This window comes from Pelophylax lessonae (assembly GCF_965119305.1).
Source record: "Pelophylax lessonae genome assembly, chromosome: 2".
Lineage (NCBI taxonomy): Eukaryota > Metazoa > Chordata > Amphibia > Anura > Ranidae > Pelophylax > Pelophylax lessonae.
The window spans coordinates 152473230-152496452 of NC_138769.1; the positions used below are offsets into that span (position 1 = coordinate 152473230).

Here is a 23223-nt window from a genome sequence, read left to right on the forward strand (position 1 = left end):
AAGGATTTGACTGGTCATATTTCCCATCCACAAAATTAAATTTTCATAAGCCTTGAACAATCGAGGAAGACTGGTCATTGTTGTTACACTATTAGCATTACTGCTAAAAAAAAAATACTGGTGGCTGAGCAATTCTGCATAAAAGCATGAGAAGCATTATAAAGACAGATTCTGCAACACCCGTTTCAAAGGCCCTAATAAGTGCTTAACTGTTGAACGAACAACAATTTGACTGATTGTTTCTTTAAAAAAAAAAAAAAAACTACTAGCCATTAGGTTTCCTCAGAGCCTATAGTGCAGTGGAGTTGCATGAATACTGGAGGAAACTGTTCTCCAGTACTGACAATATGTATGCTTCATTCACAAGTAGTATCATCTTGCAGGAGGATGAATTGGTCAAAAAGCCCCCCTGAATCTTGATAATTAGGCTCAATCTGATAAAATTTTTATTTATCCTTTTCACTTGGCAAGTCACGGGTTGACTTCAGGAAATCGCTTCGAAGGAGTCGGTAGAAAAGTACAATGTTCATCACAGTCATGATGGCCATTCCAACACTACCAACAGTATAGATGAGAAGTGGAATGTTCTCTCGGTTTAGCACCAACCACCTTGTCATCCACGCCAGAGTGTTGATTCTGAAGATGACATATGTGCCCAGGTTTAGTAAGCTGTTAAGTCGGTAGAGAGTGGTTTTCAGCTGGTTGGCCATGAGAAGGATCTGTCTCAGATGCAGGAAAATTGAGTTAATTTCCACCAGCAAGGCCACCACAGAAAAACCTATATAGCGATGTAGGAGTAAGGATATCCCAAAACAAATGATAACCTAGAAGAGAGTAAAATAAGATCTAATGAGCAAAGCAATAATGAAAAAAACACAAAAACACAAAAAACACATGTATAAAGTGAAACTGCACTTTTGATTTTAGACAGGGCAAAAAAAATAAAAAATAAAAAAAAAAAACTTTCCCCTGGTCAGCTTTTATTCATTTAGTTCAGCTTTCTTTTGGAATAAAAGTTTGAGTTAGGCTTAGTTTGTTAATCCCTACCCTCTGCAGATGGCGCTCTTGTCCAAGGGTGACTCCAGTGCTCCTCCATAGAAGAGCCAAACTAAGACAGGAAGGGTGTTGCTGGCTGGTACAAAAAACCCCGAAAAGACTAAAAAAGGAGAAACTAAAAAAACGCAGCCACCACATTTAAGAATTTGCAATATATATATATATATATATATATATATATATATATATATATATATATATATATATATATATATATATATATATATATATACACATATACACACACACACACACACACACATACACACAAATTTTCTTTCAGGTTTAACACCACTAACAATATGGCTTATATGCAACATTTTTCTAAGACTCATGAAATGTACACCTGCCTATAAAAAAATTTTGGAAAATAAGAGCCAACTTACACTCAGGCTTTGTTTACATATTGGGGTTCCGGATCGCGGGCACAATTGCTGCGATTCCCGTCACTTCCAGCGCGGCGCGATTTTGTCATGATTGTTGCCTGAAAAAAAACAAAAACCCACAAACAGAATAGCGGGACGCCTTGTCGTCCAAAATAAGTTTTTTCGGGCAACAGACGTCCCGTGATTCTGTTTGTGTAATTTTACCGCGATTCGTCTGGCAACAATCGCGGCAAAATCTCACCGCGTTTGGGCTTCCATTGGAAGTGATAGGAATCAAGTGGACATCCCACGATTTGCCATGATTCAGAATCCTGGGCAGAATCGCAGTGATTCTGGCCGCGACCTGAGATGCCAATATGTGAACAGAGCCTCAAGATTTTTTTTTTGTTAAAATAACAAACATGTCATACTTACCTGCTCTGTAATAAATAGCACTTGCTAGGGAGGAACTCGTGTGTGCTCACTCCCGAGCCCGACCCCTGCTACCTCATCACTGCACGTGGAGCAGATGCATTGCTGGTCATTGTGGTACTGACGGACATTAGCTCAATGCACAAGTGTGGAAAAAAAAAATAAAATGTAAAATTTAAACCAACCTCAAAATGGTACATAAAATCAAGATGGCCAAACCATAAACGTTCTGGCAAGGTACATACAAATACATTTCCCGGGTTTAGATACACTGTATTGTCAGAATTATTGGGACGCCTGCCTTAACACACACATGAACTTTAATGGCATCCCAGTCTTAGTCTGTAGGGTTTAATATTGAGTTGACCCACCCTTTGCAGCTATAACAGCTTCAACTCTTCTGGGAAGGCTGTCCACAAGGTTTAGGAGTTTGTCTTTGGGAATGTTTGACCATTCTTCCTGAAGCGCATTTGTGAGTTCAGGCACTGATGTTAGACAAGAAGGCCTGGTTTGCAGTCTCGGCTTGAATTCATCCCAAAGGGGTTCTATTGGGTTTAGGTCAGGACTCTGTGCAGGCCAGTCAAGTTACTCCACCCCAAACTCGTTCATCCATATCTTTATGGAACTTGCTTTGTGCACTGGTTCAAATATTTTGGTGGAGGGCGGGGGGGGGAATATGGTGTGGGGTTGTTTTTCAGGGGTTTGGGGGGGGGGGGGGATTATGGTGTGGGGTTGTTTTTCAGGGGTTTGGGCTTGCCCCTTAGTTCCAGTGAGGGAAACTCTTAAGGCGTCAGCATACCAAGACATTTTGGACAATTTCATGCTTCCAACTTTGTGGAAATAGTTTGATGATGGCCTCTTAATGTTCCGACATGACTGAACACGAGTGCACAAAGCAAGGTCCATAAAGACATGGATGAGCGAGTTTGGGGGTGGAGGAAAAAAGGACTGGCCTGTACAGACTCCTGACCTCAACCCAACAGAACACCTTTGGGATGAATTAGAGCGGAGACTGAGCCAGGCCTTCTCGTCTAACATCAGTGCCTGACCTCAATTGCGCTTCTGGAAGAATGTTCACTTTCCCATAGATACACTCCTAAGCTAAGCCTTCCCAGAAGAGTCAAAGCGGTTATAGCTGCAAAGGGTGGGCCAACTCAATATTGAACCCTACAGACTAAGCCTGGGATACCATTAAAGTTCATGTGCATGAACTTTACCAGGTACCCATTTTTTTTGTTATTTTTAGTGTTATTTCAGTGAAGGGTGAAAACGCCCATTTGGGTGAAGTTCCGCTTTAAACTCTCACGTCCAAAACTGAATCCGATATAAATTTATGCTCCCATTAGCCAAGTTGCCTTAGCCGAATCCTGGAAAACTTCAAGTAATATTTTTCTACAAAAGTATAACCTGGTGAATACATCCAGGATTTTTTTTATTTTTTGTAGTCCCACCCACTGTATTTCCCTAATCAGATAGTGGTGTTTCAAACTAAAAAACAATAATAAGCTGAAAAAGAATAGGGAAAAGGAGAAAGGAAACAGCAAACAGTCAAATCATAATTCGTAAAAAAAAAAAAATCTGGTAAAAAAAACACTTTTTTTTTTTTTAACATTGCTTTAATGCTAGCCACTACAGGAATCATGACCTATCCCAATGTATCATTAGGTTAGCAGCAGGTTATCACCACTGCATCTTAAATAAACCCACATGCCAGCTAACAAGTCTTCTCAAAACTGAAACCATATAGCCAGGGCTAATCCCGGATGTGATAAATCTAGAAAGCACTTTGACCTTTTATAAGGAATTTCTTTGTTTTTCAATGGTAACTGGCATTGTGCCAACACCAAAGCAATTCATTAGAAACACAAAAAATATACAATACATACAGAAAAAACAAATCACAATATTATCTTGTACAACAGGGTGTAGAGAAATGGCCAGCTTTTGCAGATATCACTGATGTCTTGTGTATACAAGGCTGAAAAAGTAAAATCAAATTTTCAGTTTTTTCCTCGTGAGAATACTACTGTACTAGGACTGGAAGTCGGGGGTGGAGTGGAGAATCTTATGTCAAGTCTTCTGTTGGGGACAACAGACAACACTGAAATAGCAGAAACTGTTGTGCTATTTCATGTTTAAGCTTTTTGGCCCTAGTTTGATATGTGTCAAGATAAAAATTATCTTCCTGATGCAGCTTTATCTGTCGGTTCACACTATAGCGGTCAGACATCGCATGTGATTCACACCGCACTGCTCTACCAACCACATGCAATGTCTGTGCGATGCAAATTCAGCCATACAGATCACACAGGACCCTTTTTTGGTCCGCACCAGAATCGGATCGCATGGGCGTTCACACCCATGCAATTGGATTCCTGTCCGAACAGTTTGCACTGCGATATGCAAATTAATCTTGATCAAACACAGTGGACCAACACCAGCAGGGGACATGGCTCCCCAATTCTGACTTGATTTCCAAAAAAAAAAAAAAAAAAGTTCAAAATTTTCCACAGTCCGTGATGACTTAGGGAGCCATGTAATCTGCTACTGTTGGTACACTGTGTTTTATCAAGTCCAAAGTCAGCGAAACCCTCTACCAGGAAATTCTAGATCACTTCATGCTTCCCTCTGCTGACCAGCTTTATAGAGATGCGGATTTCATTTTCCAAAAGGACTCTGCACCTGCCAACACTGCCAAAAGTACCAATTACTTGTTTTATTATTCATGGTATAACGGTGCTTGATTTGCCAGCAAACTCGCCTGACCTAAACCCCATAGAGAATCTGTGGGGTATTGTCAAGGGGAAGATGGGAGACACCAGTCCCAACAATGCAGAGGAGTTGAAGGTCGCTATCAAAGCAACCTGGGCTTCCATAACACCTTAGAAGTGCCACCAGGTGATCGCCTCCATGCCATGCCGCATCAATGCAGTAATTCATGCAAAAAGAAGCCCTCACCAAGTATTGGTATAGTGCAGGGAAATGCAAACCCTGGCCCTCCAGCTGTTGCAGAACTACAAGTCCCATTGTAAGCCAACATTTCTGCAATACATTTTTTTTTTTTTTTTTTTTATTGGTCTTATGTAATATTCTAAATGTTATGAGATACTGAATTTTGGGTTTTCACTTACTGTAAGCCAGAATCCTCAAAAAAAAAAAAAAAAAGAAAAAAAAAAAAAAAAAAGGAAATGCTTGAAAATAGATCACTCTGTGTACAACACAGCTTTATAAAATATGTTTCACTTTTTGAATCGAATTACTGAAATAAATTCACTTTTTGATGATATTATAATTTTTAGAGATGCACCTGTAGGTGGTTTAGGAAGCCTATTGGCGTAACATGTACAGGGGCACAGCCAAGCTGAGGGAGGGATTTGAAAACAGAGCACTATTGGTCCCATTGTGTATTTACATAATAACAGATGCATGAGAGGCATGCATGTGGAGGATAGAATATAGCAGAGGAAAAGAGGAGAAGGATATCATTTAAATAAGCCTGCTTGACCTTGACTATGTTCGGGGTCCACTATAGGAGGTGAGCAGTGAATCTGCACATAGGATATGAATGAAGGCTTGATGATTTGCTGGCATTTATGGAGCTAATGTGAGTGCAATATTGGAATCATTGAGGCAATAAATTGTGTGTACAGAGAGCACTATATACATTTTTCTTTTTGAATGTCACTATATCCATGGGCCTAGGGGTGTAGAAGAAAGGAAGCCAAGTGGAGGAGATCATGTGAGATGAGAGATCACACAGGCGTTTATGACCTCGATTAGTTTTGAGGTCAAAACATGAAGGTGAGCAGGGGAGGTAATTGGGCAGTTCGAAATTAGTTGGAACACAAAATTTTGAAGACACATGAAGGATTGAGGCGTTGTGTGGTATTAAGGAATTAATGGGAGTGCGTTTTTGTGGGAGTATATTGGAGTGAGTATCACACTGTATGTACAGAGAGCTCTATATACCAAATTTCTCTTACATATAACTACATCTTGGGAGACTGGAAAATGAGGAGGGATAAGTGCCGGATATCACACTGGATAAATAACACACATGCGTTATTAACCTTGATTCATTTTTAGGTCAATATGCGCTGCATGCTTTGTTTGAGAATATATGTTTCGGAATACATTTTGGCCAAAATGTATTAAAAGATTTACTTTATTTTTTTGGATAGGTTTTATAGGCGATAAAAAAAAATATATATATTTTCTTCTAAATTGTAGGCCTTTTTTATTTACAGTAAAACAAAAAAAAAAAAAAAAAAAAAAAAAAAAAAAAACAAACACACACACACACCACCCAGTGGTGATCAAATCCTACCAGAATAAAGCTGCATTTGTGGGAAAAAAGTTATATAAAAATGTTATTTGTGCACAGAATGACTGTCAGTTAAGTTACCGCAGTTTCGAAAAGCAAAAAAATGGCCTGGTCATGACCACGCAATCAATAAAAGTAACGCAGTGGTAAAAAGCAAAAAAGTGGCCTGGTCATGAAGAGGGTATATCTTCCGAAAGTCAAGCGGTTAAAGTAGAAGTAGGGCCAAAGCTTGTTTGGCATCACCTTCTGCAGATCACAGGAGTGCACTTTGTTCTGCACTCGTGTGACCCCTACTCAGCCGTCAGCGGGCTTTCACTGAGCCAATCCAGACTCTGGAGAGATCTCAACCTTAAAAGAGAAATAGGAGTTTACTTAAGGCCCGTACACACGTACCGATCGCCGGCCGAAAAGCGTCGGCCGATCTGCCGATTGTAGGCTTGTTAGTATGATGCCTCCGACAGCCGTCAGCGCACATTCTGCCGACAAGAATCTGTCATGCAAGCATTAAAATTTTTGTATGCCGACACCAGAGCGGCCGATTGTTCGCCAGTCAGTACAGAATTCGGCCAACAGACCGCAGATTTGCAAGACTGGGCATGCTCAGAAAAGAAAAAACACAGGGAAAGTTAACCATCACATGACATCACTTCTGCAGTCGGCTGTAGTCGGCGGACAAAATTCTTGTGCTGTCTTTGCACTTTTCAACAGACAAGACAGCCCGGGGACAAAAGACGGCCGATCGTTCGCCGACGATCGGTACGTGTGTACGGGGCTTTATTTTCCAGAATCATACTTACCAAGCTGGATGCAGCATTGGTCCAGAGCTGTATCTGTCCCCCTGCTCCTCTAAAGCTGGATACACACTAGCCAACTTTTGTGGTTAGATTTCCTTCAGATTTACCTTTTCTATGTAGTGCAAAGGCCTGCCAGATTGCAGACAAATTGAAAGTGTTTAGGTTTGACCTCATATTATCTGGTTCTGGTAAGTCTAAAGGGAAAAGTCTTCAGAAAATCTTATAGTGTGTATGGCCCACAAGACTAAGAGCCAAGCGATCTAACAATGCAGATCGCTCAGTTCCTACAGCTCCCTGAGCAGAGACTGTCAGTCAGCAGCTCTCTGCTCCTCAACCCCCCCCCCCCCCAGGCCACAGAGCCTGAACCAGCCGCTCCTGCCTCCTCCACAGCCCGATGCTCCAGTGAGTGCTGGAGAGGCAGAGCCGGTCACTGGCTTTCTGCTCACTAAAGGCCAAGAACTGAGCGATCAGTTGTCTTTGATCCCTCAGTTATGAGTGTTCAACAATATACTGTATATATTCTGCGTCTGCAGATATTCTTTTTTTTTTTTTCTTTTTCTTCGTCTGCAGATATTCTGATACTCACTCAGTGCTCAAACATATACACCCTGAGCCCACAAGTGAACAAACTCAATTTAAAACTAAAAAAATAAAAAATAAAAAAAAAGTCTAAGAAGTGTTGCTTGTATAGTGAATCTCTTAACCACTTGCTGACCGCCGCACTACTATCTACGTCGGCGGTCAGCCCCTCACAGGCAAAGTGACGTAGGGCTACGTCACTAGCTTGTGAGGGTCTAGGGAGCGAGCGCGCGCCGCCGGAGGCGCGCTCCCGCGTGGTCACGGACCCCCCCGCGCGTGTGACCGGCGGACCCGATGTCCGCCGGCCACTCTGCGATCGGCGGGGGAGAGGGAGAAAGTCAGGCAGCTTGTGTAAACAAGCTGCCTGTCATTCTCCCCTCTGTATGAGAGCTGATCATATGGATCTACTATGTAGATCCGTTGATCACTCTGCATACAGCTGAAGCCACAGCCAATCACAGTTAGAATCACACCCCTAGGGACACACACAGCCCCTCCTCTCAAATAAAGTTAACCCCTTCACTACCAGTGTATTTTTACAGTAACAGTGCATATATATAGCACTGATTACTGTAGAAATGTCACTGGTAACCCCAAAAGTGTCAAAAATGTCAGTCAAGGGTCCGATCTGTCCGCCGCAATGTCGCAGTACCGCAAAAAAAAAAATCAGATCGCCGCCATTACGCGTTAAAAAAAAAAAACAACAAAAATGACAAAAATCTTTCCCTTAGTTAGTAAACGCAATAACTTTTGCGCAAACCAATCAAAATACGCTTTTTGCAATTTTTTTTACCAAACATAGGTAGCATAAAACAAATTGGCCGAAAATGTTAAATTTTGATTTTTACATTTTTTTGGGGGGGAATTTCATATAAAAAAAAAAAGGGAAAAATATTGCTATTTTTGCAAAATTGACGCTCTTTTTTTGTTTATAGCGCGTGATCAAAAAATAGCACAGGTGATCAAATACCGCCAAAAGAAAGCTCTGTTTGTGGGAAAAAAGGACGCCAAATTCGTTTAGGTACAGCGTCGCACGACCGCGCAATTGTCCGTTAAAGTCACGCAGTGCCGAATCGCAAAATACCCCCTGGTCGTTTAGCAGCCAAATCCTCCGGGGCTTAAGTGGTTAAAATATACACTTGCACCACATGTAATATTTAGGTTATCCTGGTGTTCAATTCTTTAAAACCCATTCAGTGTCTCCTACCATTAATTGTGCCTGCCGCTCAACTCCAAAAACGATAGACTTTTATAGAATCAGGTCAAACGCACATTTCCCACTGGGGATCAATCCAGCTTTCACTCTGGTGACGCCACTGATGATATTCCCTCTTCTACTCTTATCGGTGGTGGTGTATACATTAGGCAAAAATAGTCATGTGGTCACTCAGACTGGTTCTCTCGTACACTGTGCAATTAAGCTCACAAGATACGGGGGTCCCACATAGTTTAGTAGATAAAAGGCACTTTATGTTAGTTAAAATCACACTCCCATTATAACCTAAAGACGCTTCAGTAAGCAGTAACAATTCATACTATGCTATACCCATGCTATGGAATGGCACCATTCCACGGTTTAGTAGTGAATTTGGCAGTGTGCTCCTAGAGCCCAGAAAATAGCAGTTAAGCCAAGTTCACATGTAGGCGTTTTGGGGAGTTTTTCTGCTCTAGGATCAGCTAAAAAAAAAAAAAAAAAAAAAAAAAAAAAAAAAAAAAAAAAAAAAAAACGCCCAACAAGACCAATCCTATTAATTTCAATGGCCCCTGTTCACATCTGAGCGTTTTGACGTTTTAAGCAAAACGCCCAACGCTCAAAAAAGTACATGAGCTTCTTTTTAGGCAGATTACAGGAGTTTTTATTTTTTCCATTGGTCACTTGTCAACCTAAAAACGCCTGTAAATAGCAACGCCAAGATGTGAACGTAGGGTACACTTTGCATAGGATGCAGCAATAAGCTTTAGAAGCTTTTCAGCTTACAAGTCTGACATGTTGAAAATACAGTAGCACAACGAAAAGAAAGATAGAGTGTAGTTATTCTAAAAGGAAATGCCTGAACAAGGATCTTCATGGCAGGAACACCAGGTATTACTTTCATGAAAGTTACAGATGTAAAAAAAAAATGGAAACTACTTCTGAATGTACTTAACGTTTACAGATTAATGATTGGGCTTAATGTTTGCAATATAAGTGAATGACTGCAGTCTGATAAAACCACCTTTACTGATATATATGCATAAAAATAAAGCAATACAGTGGGAGGGAGGAAGGAGAATGCCACGGTCTCCTTCCTCCTGGTTTATCACTTTAGGAATCGCATCAATAAAAACATTGTTTCAATCGGACTGCAATCTTCCACTTAATTTTGCATATATTCTTTAGTTACAAGCTGGACTGGCACTCGAGTTTTGTAGCAGAGAAGGGTGGACTGATCTGGAGCGGTCTATCTTTTTTTACCTACAAATGTTTATTTGTAAAATAAATTATATATGTGATATAAAAACAGTTCATAAAATGTAATATTACCCTAAAACGAGAATAACACTTTCCAATTGAATGGCTGGCTCAACAGGCCCTAATATCAGTATAGTGCAGAGACACTAAAGTATAACCTTATATAATTACAGATCTTCTACATTTCAAGCTTTCATGGATCCCTGTACTGGCCTCAGTGGTTAGATAAGCAGTTTTCATGCTGTAAAACCTTGGCAGAGTTGATAATCTACACACCATCATCTTTCATAACATCTCCCTATAGATAACAGGGGAGGTGGAGTAGGTTCCCGAAGGTTACAGCTCCTGGAATCCAGCAAATGATAAAGGACATTTACACAACAGGGTTGGGCTGTTTCATAAGCAGACTTTAAAAGCAAACTTCTAGTTTACAGGATTATCACCATCTTATCTACAGTTTATACATCTTTTATACAATCGGTCACAAGAAGCTTGCCACTAAAGCTGAACAATTCTTCCCATGTATGTTCTATATGAGGATTGTGTGACAGGAAAACCAGAGGGGAAGGAAATATGCTGATACTTAAAAGGATGAGGTGGAGTACAGTTAATGTATACTTGAGCCTTTTAATGGATTACTAAAAATAAATGATTTGGGTGGAAATAGGAGCTAGGCTAGTGCTGCATGAAAGGGACTTCACTGCACTGTTCCTAAATAACGGGATACATAGGAAAGTTCTGCTGTACCCAAAGAAATTAGACCTTATATAAAGTGCAGCTTGGCTAATAAAACACTTTGCACAGGTTCAGATTATCGGACGAATAATCGTCCGTTTTGTTGCATGCTAGTCTCATAACAAAAGTGAAGAGGTTACTCAACATACAAAAATTTTCGTACAGAATACAGCTTCAGGAGTGGTGTAATGTTCGAATGAATAGTGGAAATTGAATGGAGAGTAAAATTCTGTCGTCTATAAAATTCTGGCACTGTCCGCTGGAAATATAAAAATTATGCAAAGAAACCCAGGTCTAGTGTGAAGAAAAGGAAAGACCGGGGGGTGGGGAGAAATAAATGCCAGCAAGTCCTGGAAATGGGGGATTTACATGTGCCCAGACATATCAGACAAATTCCATTAAAAGAAAATTTTCCATATTTATTCAGAATACAAAAAGCCCTTAAAATAGCTTATTTGACCAATATCATAGGAGGATAATAAAATTGGAAAAAAGAAGAAAGAAACCTCCACAAAAAAGGTACTGCGAAACCAATCTATTTATTGGCATGCAATATAAAAAAGGGAAAGACCAACCACACAGGGGCTCCCAATCCAAAATTATACCAACCTGTCAGATCCAACATACAAAAATACCCATATAGGAGACCAGCAGCCATAAAAAACAGTGACCTGGCAATCATCCAGAAGGAGCGTGTAATACAACTTCAGGAGTGATGTAATGTGTTGAATAGTTTATGTATTATTTCATTTCCGAGCATGCGTAGTCCTGCTTACAATTTTTTCAGACAAAAACTGTACGAATTAAATGAAAATCAGACATGTATTCACGTACAATAAAACATTTTAAAGCCTTCACATCCAGTTTTTGTCATTTGAAAAGTCGGAATCGGATGTTGAAAGCACTATACTAAACGCTCAGTTAATCAGCCAATCATTCGTTGTACAAAATTTTACTTCCAATTTTCTTAACAGATGTACGGGCTTTAAACAGTTAAAAACTGACTGAAATCAAAAAGATCACAACACAGCGCCCTTCCAAATTAAAGTGGTTGTAAATCTCAGAGATGAGATAGGAACAAAGCATATCCCTTTATAGTATGTACTTGTCTCAATCCAGAGCACAGAGTCATTTCTGTCTACTGCTTCATTCCTCTATCAGCCTAAAATCACTTCTGACAAATTTTCCTGACACCAAGAGAAAAATGGTGACAGAGGGAACTCCAGCAAATTGACAGCCTCAGCTCTGTTCCTGGAAACCAGGGGATATTTGACACACTCAGGGGAGGCTAGTGTGGGTTGTGTCAAAATGGTAATATTAAAAAAGGGCAATATTAAAAAATAGTCTGTAAAGTCCAAATGACAGTCCCTAAAATCCAAAAAGAGTGCTTGACTCGGTGGTAGCGGGCGCATAACGAGCTAGAAGGAACTCTGGAGAAGATACAAGGAGAAAGGAGCAGCGCCACCTAATGTAAACCATTTGTTGTGAATAGAAATTAAGCCACTCACAAGAAAGCAGCGATTTAGTGCTTAGAAAAAAAACAAAGTCATCCCCTTTGCTCCGGGATCAGCGACGCTGTCTGCAGGTGTCCAGCCAGTATCCCCGGCAGTGCTGGCGGCTTCCATCGCTACCTATACAATTTGGGTACACCAGGCGATCGGGAATGATGTCACTTCCTGATTCAGGATTAGCGGGCGAATAGAGGCCTCAAAAGATTACTTTGTTTATTTAAAGTGGTGAATCACTGCTTTGTGAGTTGCTTAATTTTATTTACAATAAACGGTTTACAGATTGCTGCACTTAGATAGTGCTGCTCCTTTCTCCTTGTATCAGCCATGTACCTGTTCACGTCTGCACTGAGTTGTGCAGAGTATACCTTCAGCTCTCCACCCCATTTTTGAACTCTCAGACAAGCTTTTCAATTCAGCACTTTGAACAGATGTACAGAAGAAGACTGCAGATAAGCAGGTACAACTTATGTAAGAGGGTTTGTTTCATCTTCGTATCACCTGAGGCCAGTCACGTCACTGGGTATATGTGTAAGGGTTTTCAACCACTTTAATCTGCCAGACTTTCTTTGAAGAGTGCACCTGCCAACAACTAACACTAAACTATGACGCAACAAAAAAAGTCTTTATTTGTATTCAGTATATGATGATTGTACAATGTTCTGTTTACTTTCAATAAAAGTTTTATTTTCTTCAAAAAAAAAAAAAAAAAAAGAAGAAGAAGAATGCACAACAGAGCTGAAAATGATGCTTTAACATGCATACTGAGAATAGAACATACCTACAAATGGCTTCTAATTATTATTTATACTCCTGTGCACAAAAAAAAAAAAAAAAAACTTGCTGCCAGTAATCTGCTCTGATATTTGTATATATATATATAATCTTTATTTAAGACAACGTAACATGTCTAATCAACGTTTTCAATAGTGCAAAAAAAAAAAAATAAAAAAAAGTTTCAAGGACACGCATAAAATGTGAGATACAAGTAGTAAACCAAAGAATAAAAGGAAGAACAACAGTTGTATGACAGAGTGATAATAGAGCTCTCTCTTCAAGGAATTGGGGTTGCCTTCTTGAGTCTGTCACCAACTAGTGTGTAAATACGTGAATCCAGAAATAAGTAAGGAGTAAAAAAAAAAAAAAAAAAAAAAGCTCTTGACAAGTGGACCCAGTGGCCGTCACTAGGTCAACATATGCTAATGAGTGTGTTAAATGAACTATAGAGTGGCCCGGCCAGCCTAGAGATTCTAGGGAAAGGGGGCAAATGTGCCTCCATCTACCCCCCCCCCCAGCACCGCACCAACGCCACCCTGAGGCCTAATATAAAAACACTGAAGGGGAGAAAGCAGTGCCACCCTAAGGAGAGGAGGCCTCCCCCTCAGTGGCAAGACACTGGGACTGCCCGTCATTTCATATTAGTGCATTATGAGGTAGTACTTAAACCAGATTCCCACAAAACAAGAAATGTATTCAATTGTTCAAAGAAAAAAGGAGAAAAAGAGAAGGTAAAGAAAAAGAAGAAGTAGGAACGTACCTTCGTTCCCGCAACCAGTGTTCTCGCCCACACCAAGCCCAACATCCTATAGGGAAGAAAATTGCATAGAAATAGGAGTCGTGTCTACCACTAAAAAATGACCCTCATCTCACTGCTGCTGAGGCTGGACACGTTGGCTAAGAGATGGTTCTGCCAATTCCAGACCTAAACTGGACGACACCTGTCTGGGGTCACAAATGTAATCCATCCAAGACGACCAAATGCTGGAGAAGCGGTTATGGTTCCCTTTAGAAGTTGCTATCAAATGCCCTGCTTCCCCTCTATCATTAACCTTGCAAAACCACTGCTCTCCACCAGGAACCTGTGCAAGCTTCCAATATAATGGGAGCAAACGGTTTGCAGCGTTCAGTATATAGGGCAATACGCTTTTTACATATTGGCTTAATCGGTATAGGAGGGATATGCAAGAGGAAATGAACAGGGGAAAGAGGGATGTCCAGACCTAGGATTTTTTTTTTTTAATTTAAATTTTATTTACATTTCCACTTTATACAAAAATATATAAAATTATCCACATTTTGTTCAAAATTCTCATTCCTGGAATTATATTTTCTCCCCATAACCCCACCTCCCCGTCTCTCCTCTCCCTCAAAACTCAACATATCTTCTTTGTATATTTCCTTAATTTCTCTCCTCCTCCTCCCCTCTTCTGATCCTCTCCTCTCCCACCTCTTTCCTCAAATGCCCATCAGTACTTCTTTGTGCTTTTAAACTCTATCCAGCCTTTCTAGATAATTGCAAATTTTTTCCATTCTATCTTCTCCATAATGACACAACTCTTCCACATTATATAAAAATAAATGCTACCCTTTTAACCCATTCTCTTAACGTTGGGCTCTCTGGTATTTGGGATCAGGGGTTTTGCTGCATTTATTAAATGTGGAATCACCATTTTCTTATATTGTTTTATTGTAGAATTAGTATTATGGAGTAAGAGGGTTCCTGGGTTTTTAGGCATATTGATTCCCGTAAACTCTTGAATCTATGGTGTCACTTCCTGTCAAAATTCCTGTATTTTTGGGCACTCCCATTATACATGAGCCATTGTTCCCTTTATTCCCACAAACTATTCAACAGAGCTGTGATTTCTCAGATTGATATTTATGTACTTTAGGAGGGGGTTATATACCATCTTGACAGGCACTTCTGAATAATTTCTATCGTATAAACCTTTTGCTGTTCCATGTGCCAACTTCAATATTTTCTCTCCCTTGCTCACTCCAGTGTTCAGCTTTCAAGTTCCCCAAAAAAGGCGGTTCCATTGGCTCTGCCATGGATATAAAAATCTTATAGATCTGGGAAATACAGTGCTTGGGTGCTTCCTGTAGACTGAGCAATTTTTCAAATGGCAGTAAACTCTCTCCTGATCTTACTGGTTGTAGCAATGTTTGCACAAAATGTCTTAACTGATGAGATCTCAAATCATCTATTAGCAACAGTTCCCTTTTGTGTCTTAATTCCTGAATTGTGCATACCTTTCCTTCTTTCATATTATCCTTTAACCACTTAAGCCCCGGAGGATTTGGCTGCTAAACGACCAGAGGGCATTTTGCGATTCGGCACTGCGTGACTTTAACGGACAATTGCGCGGTCGTGCGACGCTGTACCGAAACGAATTTGGCGTCCTTTTTTTCCCACAAACAGAGCTTTCTTTTGGTGGTATTTGATCACCTGTGCGATTTTTTGATCACGCGCTATAAACAAAAAAAGAGCGTAAATTTTGCAAAAATAGCAATATTTTTCCCTTTTTTTTATATGAAATTCCCCCAAAAAAAAATGTAAAAATCAAAATTTTTTAATATTTTCGGCCAATTTGTTTTATGCTACCTATGTTTGGTAAAAAAAAATCGCAAAAAGCGTATTTTGATTGGTTTGCGCAAAAGTTATTGCGTTTACTAACAAAGGGAAAGATTTTTGTCATTTTTGTTGTTTTTTTTTTTAACGCGTAATGGCGGCGATCTGCGATTTTTTTTGCGGTACTGCGACATTGCGGCGGACAGATCGGACCCTTGACTGACATTTTTGACACTTTTGGGGTTACCAGTGACATTTCTACAGTAATCAGTGCTATACATATGCACTGTTACTGTAAAAATGCACTGGTAGTGAAGGGGTTAACTTTATTTGAGAGGGAGGGGCTGTGTGTGTCCCTAGGGGCGTGATTCTAACTGTGATTGGCTGTGGCTTCAACTGTATGAGGAGTGATCAATGGATCTACATAGTAGATCCATGTGATCAGCTCTCATACAGAGAGGAGAATGACAGGCAGCTTGTTTACACAAGCTGCCTGACTTTCTCCCTCTCCCCCGCCGATCGCAGAGTGGCCGGCGGCGATCGGGTCCGCCGGTCACGCGCGCGGGGGGGTCCGTGACCACGCGGGAGCGGGAGCGCGCCTCCGGCGGCGCACGCTCGCTCCCTAAACCCTCACAGGCGAGCGACGTAGACCTACGTCACTTTGCCTGTGAGGGGCTGACCGCCCACGTAGATAGTCGTGCGGCGGTCGGCAAGTGGTTAATTGTGCATTTCTTTACCCATACTCCAAATAGTGTCTCATTCCCCGGTAAAAAATAATTTGTTCCAAAAAGTGGTATTGGTAAATTACATTCCCATTTTCTTTGTTTGTGTATTAAATCCCATACCCCAATTACAATAATACACTTGCGTTAAAAAAAAAAAAAAAAATGCTGTGGCACCCATATCACCTTAATTTAAGTGTCTTACTTAATGTGTTCTCAATTTAAACCCAACTTTTTTCTCGTGAATGAATTGTCCAATCTACAATCCGTGATAATAAAACTGCATAATATCTTTTAAAATCTGGTACAGCCAATCCTCCATGAGTTTTATCTTTAGTTAAAAACACTGCAAATTGTATTCTCACTCTTTTTGTTGCCATATAAAATTTGAATAGCTTCTTTTTTAATATCTGAAAATAGAATTGTGGCACATATAATCGGGAGCATTTGAAATGTATACAATAAATCTTGGCAGAACTCTCATCTTAACTAGGTTTATATGCCTATCCAAGAGAGCTGCCTCGTTGAGACTTTAATTTCTTCTTTAATCTCATTTAATAACAACGGGATATAGTTGTTTGATATACGGTAAATCTTTTATAGATGCTGTTAATTTTACTCCCAAATATTTTAATTTTTTCTGCCATGCAAGTGGAAACTTTTTTAGATGTCCTTCCTCTTGTCGATCTATGTCGATGTTTAATATTTCTGACTTTAAAGGTTTGATTTTCAAATTTGAGAATTCTCCATAATAATATTTTAATAATTTCATTATATTTGGTAGTGTTATTCTAGGGCTAGATATATAAAGCAAGATATCATCCGCATATGCCGCCACTTTAGGTTCTTACCCTACACTTACTCCTTTTACATCTACATTGTTCCTAATAGGTGCTAATAAAGGCTCAAATGTCATTGCAAACAAACAATAGTGGAGAAAGGGGGCATCCCTGTCTCTTACCAATAAATAGTTTGAAGGGTTGAGATAAAGTCCCATTAGATCTTTACTGCTGCTGTTTGCCGTTTATATATTTTAATCCATCGAGTCATTTTTGGACCTATCCCCATCTCCTCTACTGCAGCCATCCTGAATCCCCAGTCTCTCTCATGCTTTTTCAGCATCTATTTACAGGAATAGAACTGGGGGTCCATCTCGGTTTTTATTTTGTAAACGTAAGTGTTCTCACCCCATTATCTCTTCCTTTCCTCCCTGGGATGAGCCCCACTTGATCTGTATGTATCCATTTCTGCATTAATCACTTCAGTCTAGAGGCCAATACTTTTGCATATAGCTTTGTGTCTGCATTTAATAATGATATTGGTCTATAACTAGCACATTGCGTTATATCCTTATCTTCTTTTGGTATCAACATATTTTTGAGCCAGCAGTGATTCTTTCCTCATTTCTGTCCCTTCATCTAGACAATTCCAATAGGAACATAGTCTTGGGACGAATTGATCTTTAAACTTTTTGTCATAGATTACAGAGAAACCATCTGGTCCAGGTCTATTTCCTATAGCGGTCTCCTTTACTTTTACTGCTTTTAAAAATTTCTCTGTGTTAGAGGTCTAAGGCTAGTAATTTTTCCTCCCTTAATTTAGGCAATTTGGCTTCTTTTAAGTAAGCTTGTATCTTTTCCTTTCTTTCTAATTCGGTTATTTGTTCCTTGGTTACAATTTATCGACAATTTTTTTTTCTTAGCATTCTTGCTAAGTACTTACCTGATTTATTCCCCCATTGATATCTTTATTCATTTTGTTAAAGATTCACCTGGTTTCCTGTTCCATTAGCGTATTTAAATCATCGCTTTTTAACACTATCAAGTGCAGTATATCCTAGGAGGCCTTATCGGAGACTTAACGTCAGTAGTAACGTACCTCGGTGGCCACTGCTCTGATATTTGAAATGTTGAGCCACAGAAAAGTTTAGGTCAAGTATTCCCATTCCTGCCTTTTGTAGTTTACTGGTCTCCCTATAGAGAAACAAACTCCACCGCAAAGAGTTGTATGGCAACAAGTCTTGTCTAGTCTTGGTTTAGTATGAAAGCTGATCAGAGTTTAAAGTTCAAACACCTACACATAAGCACCCACACGCGCATCTTAACACCATGACATCATCCACATGCATATCCCTCCATCAACCATGCATTAGAATGCATGCATCTTGGGTGGGTTTGCGTGATTGATTTGTGGAGTCGAGTGGATGCAATACTCTTGGTTTTGCTTCATATTGGGTAGTTTTATGTCAGGTTATGGAGGAGCACCATCTGGTGCATTGGGAAAGAATGCGTATGCATGGAGATGGATTTGGGGGGGGGGGGATTTATTGTGTGTAGATATATGTAGTTGTGAGGTTTATGATGGTTGTAAGTCTTTTATTGTGGAATACAAATTGGAGGAAATCAGCTTGCGGGTTTCTCTACCATATGGTGCCCTTTTACAGATGGATGGAACGTAAAAATGGGATTTTTGACTTAGTATAAAAATCAATTTCTCTGATGTTCATTGACAAGACACAGCTCCTGATCTTCTTAACCATTGGGTTATACTGCCCCTGACAGGAGTAGGACACTAGGCAGAAAAAAAAAAGAAGAAGAAGAAGGACTACCTACCCCTATGGGCAGTCCCCAAGAGGTATACAGCTATAGGTACTCAGTTTCGGTACAAGCAGTGTCAGAAGAATTACAACTTCACAGAGAGGCGAGTGCTGTGTCTCAATGAACAGCAGAGAAATTAATAATTTTACGGTAAGTTAAAAATCCCATTTTCTCTTTCGTTCATTGACGAACACAGCTACTGTACTGAAAGCAGTGTCAAAACATGAGGGGTGGGAACAACAAGAAAAAATTCCCAAGGCTAAACCATAGCCAACCAGGTAACAAGAGCACAACCAAAAAAACAACTGAAGCCCACCTGAAAACTTTACACCCAAAAAAACAGGCCCTTCAAACAGCAGCCTGCAAAACTTGCGGCCAAAAGAGGCATCCGCAGATGCCAACACATCCACTTTATAGGATTTTTTTAAAGTATGCACCGACGTCCAAGTGGCTGCCTTGCAAACATGCCTTACTGACGCCTGATGACAGAAAGCCCAAAGACGCACTAAGACAGTTGAACTGAGATGCAAACAGATCCACTTTGGGGGTGCCCAACCAGACAACTGATGAAACACATCCGGATGAATGGACCACTCCCCTTGGTCCAACACCTGCCGAGATAATCCGCTTGCCAATTTTCCACCCCTGGAATGTGTACGGTGGAGAGAGCCGGAACAAAGTGTTCTGCCCACTGTAGAATGCCGGCTACTTCCAGAGCTGCCAATACACTTTTTGTCCCCCCTGGAGAAATGATTTGCCCTAGCGAAAAGCCGGAAAGCGAAGCCACCACACCAGAGACCCTTGTGTCCCCCGCTCAGCCGGATTTGATTATCCAGAGACTTCTAACACTTGTCTCATTTGCCCAAGATTTCCCTTTGCAGGGACCTCATATGGAACTGTGCAAACAGGACTGCCTTGAAGGTAGAAACCATAAGGCCTAGCACATGCATGCAAGTCCGGAGGGATGACCACCTTCTGGACAGCAGAAGATGAATTGCAGCACGCAATTTCTGGAGTTTGTCCAGAGGAAGGAATGCTCTGGGCTAGAGCCGAGTCCAGAGTCAGACCCAGATAGTCGTGCTTTGTGGAAGGAACCAGAGCAGACTTCTGATAATTCCGAAGCCAGCCGAACTCCCTCAGAGTCCGCATAGTGATGTCCACGTTGTCCACCAGAGCAGCAGATGACTCCAATGGAAAGAAGTATAAAGGTAAATGGCGCTGCCACAGTATAAATATTAAATATGGGTTAAGGGTGTGTATATCTAAATCTGGGGCCAATAAATAAATAATATAATGTATAAGGATAAATTCTGGTGGACTAAAAATATATATGTTCCAAGTCTGTGCAATAAATAGTGTTTGCATAAAATTACAGATGATTAATGATGATGTGGGTGATGATATAAATACAATAAATAAATTTGTGATAGGTGGGCGTGAATAAATGCTGTCAAATAAATATAAGGAAATATGTAAATGGATCTAAATCTTTAGGTGTACAATATAAAGTGATTAATAAATATTAAACCCACTAAGGCGATAGTAGTTCAATGAATAAAGTGCATAGATCAAAAACCGTGTTCAGATAAAGTGCATATACCATGCTCAGAATATTTAAACCACTTTATAAAAAGTGTATAAAACCAGTAGCCTCCGATAAAAATTTCATAAAAGTCCATAAAGATCAGCAGCAATAAATATATATGATGGTAATCACAATGGAGTCCATACACCAAATCTAAACAAACTCCACAGAAAGTGAGGAAAAAGTGGATTCCGGGTGATAAATAGGGATGGGGGTGCTCAATGGAGGAATAAGTGCTCCCCTCCTCTTGATCCCGCACTCACCAGAGGGCGATACCCCTACAGGGGTAACCAGCGTGATATATATCTCCTGGGGGTCCCTCAAATGCTTGTCCAGATATCCACTTGTTCCAAGATAAGAATCAGTAGGCAGTAAATCCTCAGTCATATACCGATACAATAGTAATAGGGAACCGTATCCAGGAAATGTGAAGAAGAAAAAAACTCCAATAGTGAATTATTGCTAAAAAACTTTCACTTTATTGTTAAAAACGATACATGGTACTCACATTTAGCATTAACAGACGTGCATATATGTATTTAGGGACCGCAAAACCCTCGTGTAGCGATGTCCTTCCGGGACGCGATGCACTCCACCTACCGGATCTGCGTCTCACTCACAGGGCAGCGGAACTGACGTGACGACGCTCTACGCGTTTCGTCATCAATGACGTCATCAGGAGCAGCAGGGTTTTGCGGTCCCTAAATACATATATGCACGTCTGTTAATGCTAAATGTGAGTACCATGTATCGTTTTTAACAATAAAGTGAAAGTTTTTTAGCAATACTTCACTATTGGAGTTTTTTTCTTCTTCACATTTCCTGGATACGGTTCCCTATTACTATTGTATCCGTATATGACTGAGGATTTACTGCCTACTGATTCTTATCTTGGAACAAGTGGATATCTGGACAAGCATTTGAGGGACCCCCAGGAGATATATATCACGCTGGTTACCCCTGTAGGGGTATCACCCTCTGGTGAGTGCGGGATCAAGAGGAGGGGAGCACTTATTCCTCCATTGAGCACCCCCATCCCTATTTATCACCCGGAATCCACTTTTTCCTCACTTTCTGTGGAGTTTGTTTAGATTTGGTATATGGACTCCATTGTGATTACCATCATACATATTTATTGCTGCTGATCTTTATGGACTTATGAAATTTTTATCTGAGGCTACTGGTTTTATACACATTTTTTATAAAGTGGTTTAAATATTCGGAGCACGGTATATGCACTTTATCTGAACACGGTTTTTGATATATGCACTTTATTCATTGAACTACTATCACCTGAGTGGGTTTAATATTTATTAATGTGATCACTTTATATTGTACACCTAAAGATTTAGATCCATTTACATATTTCCTTATATTTGACAGCATTTATTCACGCCCACCTATCACAAAATTTATTGTATTTATATCACCCACATCATCATTAATCATCTGTAATTTTATGCAAACACTATTTATTGCACAGACTTAGAACATATATATTTTTAGTCCACCAGAATGTATCCTTATACATTATATTATTTATTTATTGGCCCCAGATTTAGATATACACACCCTTACCCATATTTAATATTTATACTGTGGCAGCGCCATTTACCTTTATACTTATTTCCATTCATTTGATATAGCTTCGCTATATTTTGAGGTAGGCTGCAGCCATCTTTATTTCAACCATAAGCGCGGAAACTTTCTACCCTACCACAGCAGATGACTCCGCACGCAGAAGAAGGTTGTCCAGGTAGCCCCAATCCTCCGCTGACGTAACAAGGCTAGCCCCGGGACAAACATTTTTGTGAAGACCCAAGGAGCGGAGGCGAGACCAAAGGGTAACACTACTAACTGATAATGCTCCTCTCCCATGGCAAAAAACAGAAGAAGCGCTGGTGACCGACACATTCTGGATTGTGGAGGCAAGAAAATCCCCTCTGACGCAGGGATGCCACCACCGTGTGAATGGACGCCATTCTAAACTTCTGTACCCGCACAAACCAATTCAGTGCCTTGAGGTCCAGGATTGGACGCACCTTGCCCTCTTTCTTGGGGACTGTAAACAGGTTTGAATAAAACCCCTGAAAACAATCCGAGGCCAGAACCAGCACAATCATCCCTTGAAGTAGCAGGTCTTGCACTGCCCCAAGGAGAGCCTGAAAGCGGTCTGGAGACAGGCGCACGTTGGAAGGAAAGAACCTTTCCGGAGGGTAGGAATGGAACTCAATCCTGTAGCCAGAGTGTATGACTTCGTTGACCCACTTGTCTTGCACCATGGAAGTCCACGGGTACAGAAACCAGCGAAGACGTCTCCCCACCACAGGTACAGGTGCGGGCGCACCTTCATGCAAAAAACACGCCTAATGACCACTGCTGAAACAGTCTAGCAATCAGGGGAGCCGCACCCAAAGAGGCATCACAGATAAACTGCAACCCCTGAATCAACTGGTCCACCAGCTCAGAAAAGGCAGGGGGAAGCTGCTCTCCCTCCAGGTCACGGTGTAAAAGTTTAGCCCACTTGGTAAGAGTTTGCGACACCAGGGCAATGGTGAATGCTGATCTAAGTGCTGAACCAGAAACCCCGAACATATTGTGGGCCACAGCTTTCTGTCAGCTAGAGCCTTAAAGGCCGGAGACTCTTCAACCGGAATCATGGCTGCCTTGTTCAGTCTGGAAACCAGGGGTGGGTGGGGGTTTGGGGGGTCCACTATCGGTG

At 40.6% G+C, this 23223-nt stretch overlaps 1 protein-coding gene across 1 annotated transcript in view; it reads right to left on the bottom strand.

The window, feature by feature from the left end:
* Window positions 1–250: 250 nt before the first annotated feature.
* The window catches only part of TLCD2 (TLC domain containing 2), a 52969-nt gene continuing 29996 nt past the window's right edge, over window positions 251–23223 (bottom strand). The window contains exon 4 of the mRNA XM_082246235.1: window positions 251–824. Within this exon, the coding sequence (XP_082102361.1) occupies window positions 447–824 (378 nt within the window). The 3' untranslated portion in view covers window positions 251–446. The remainder of the gene's footprint in view (window positions 825–23223) is intronic.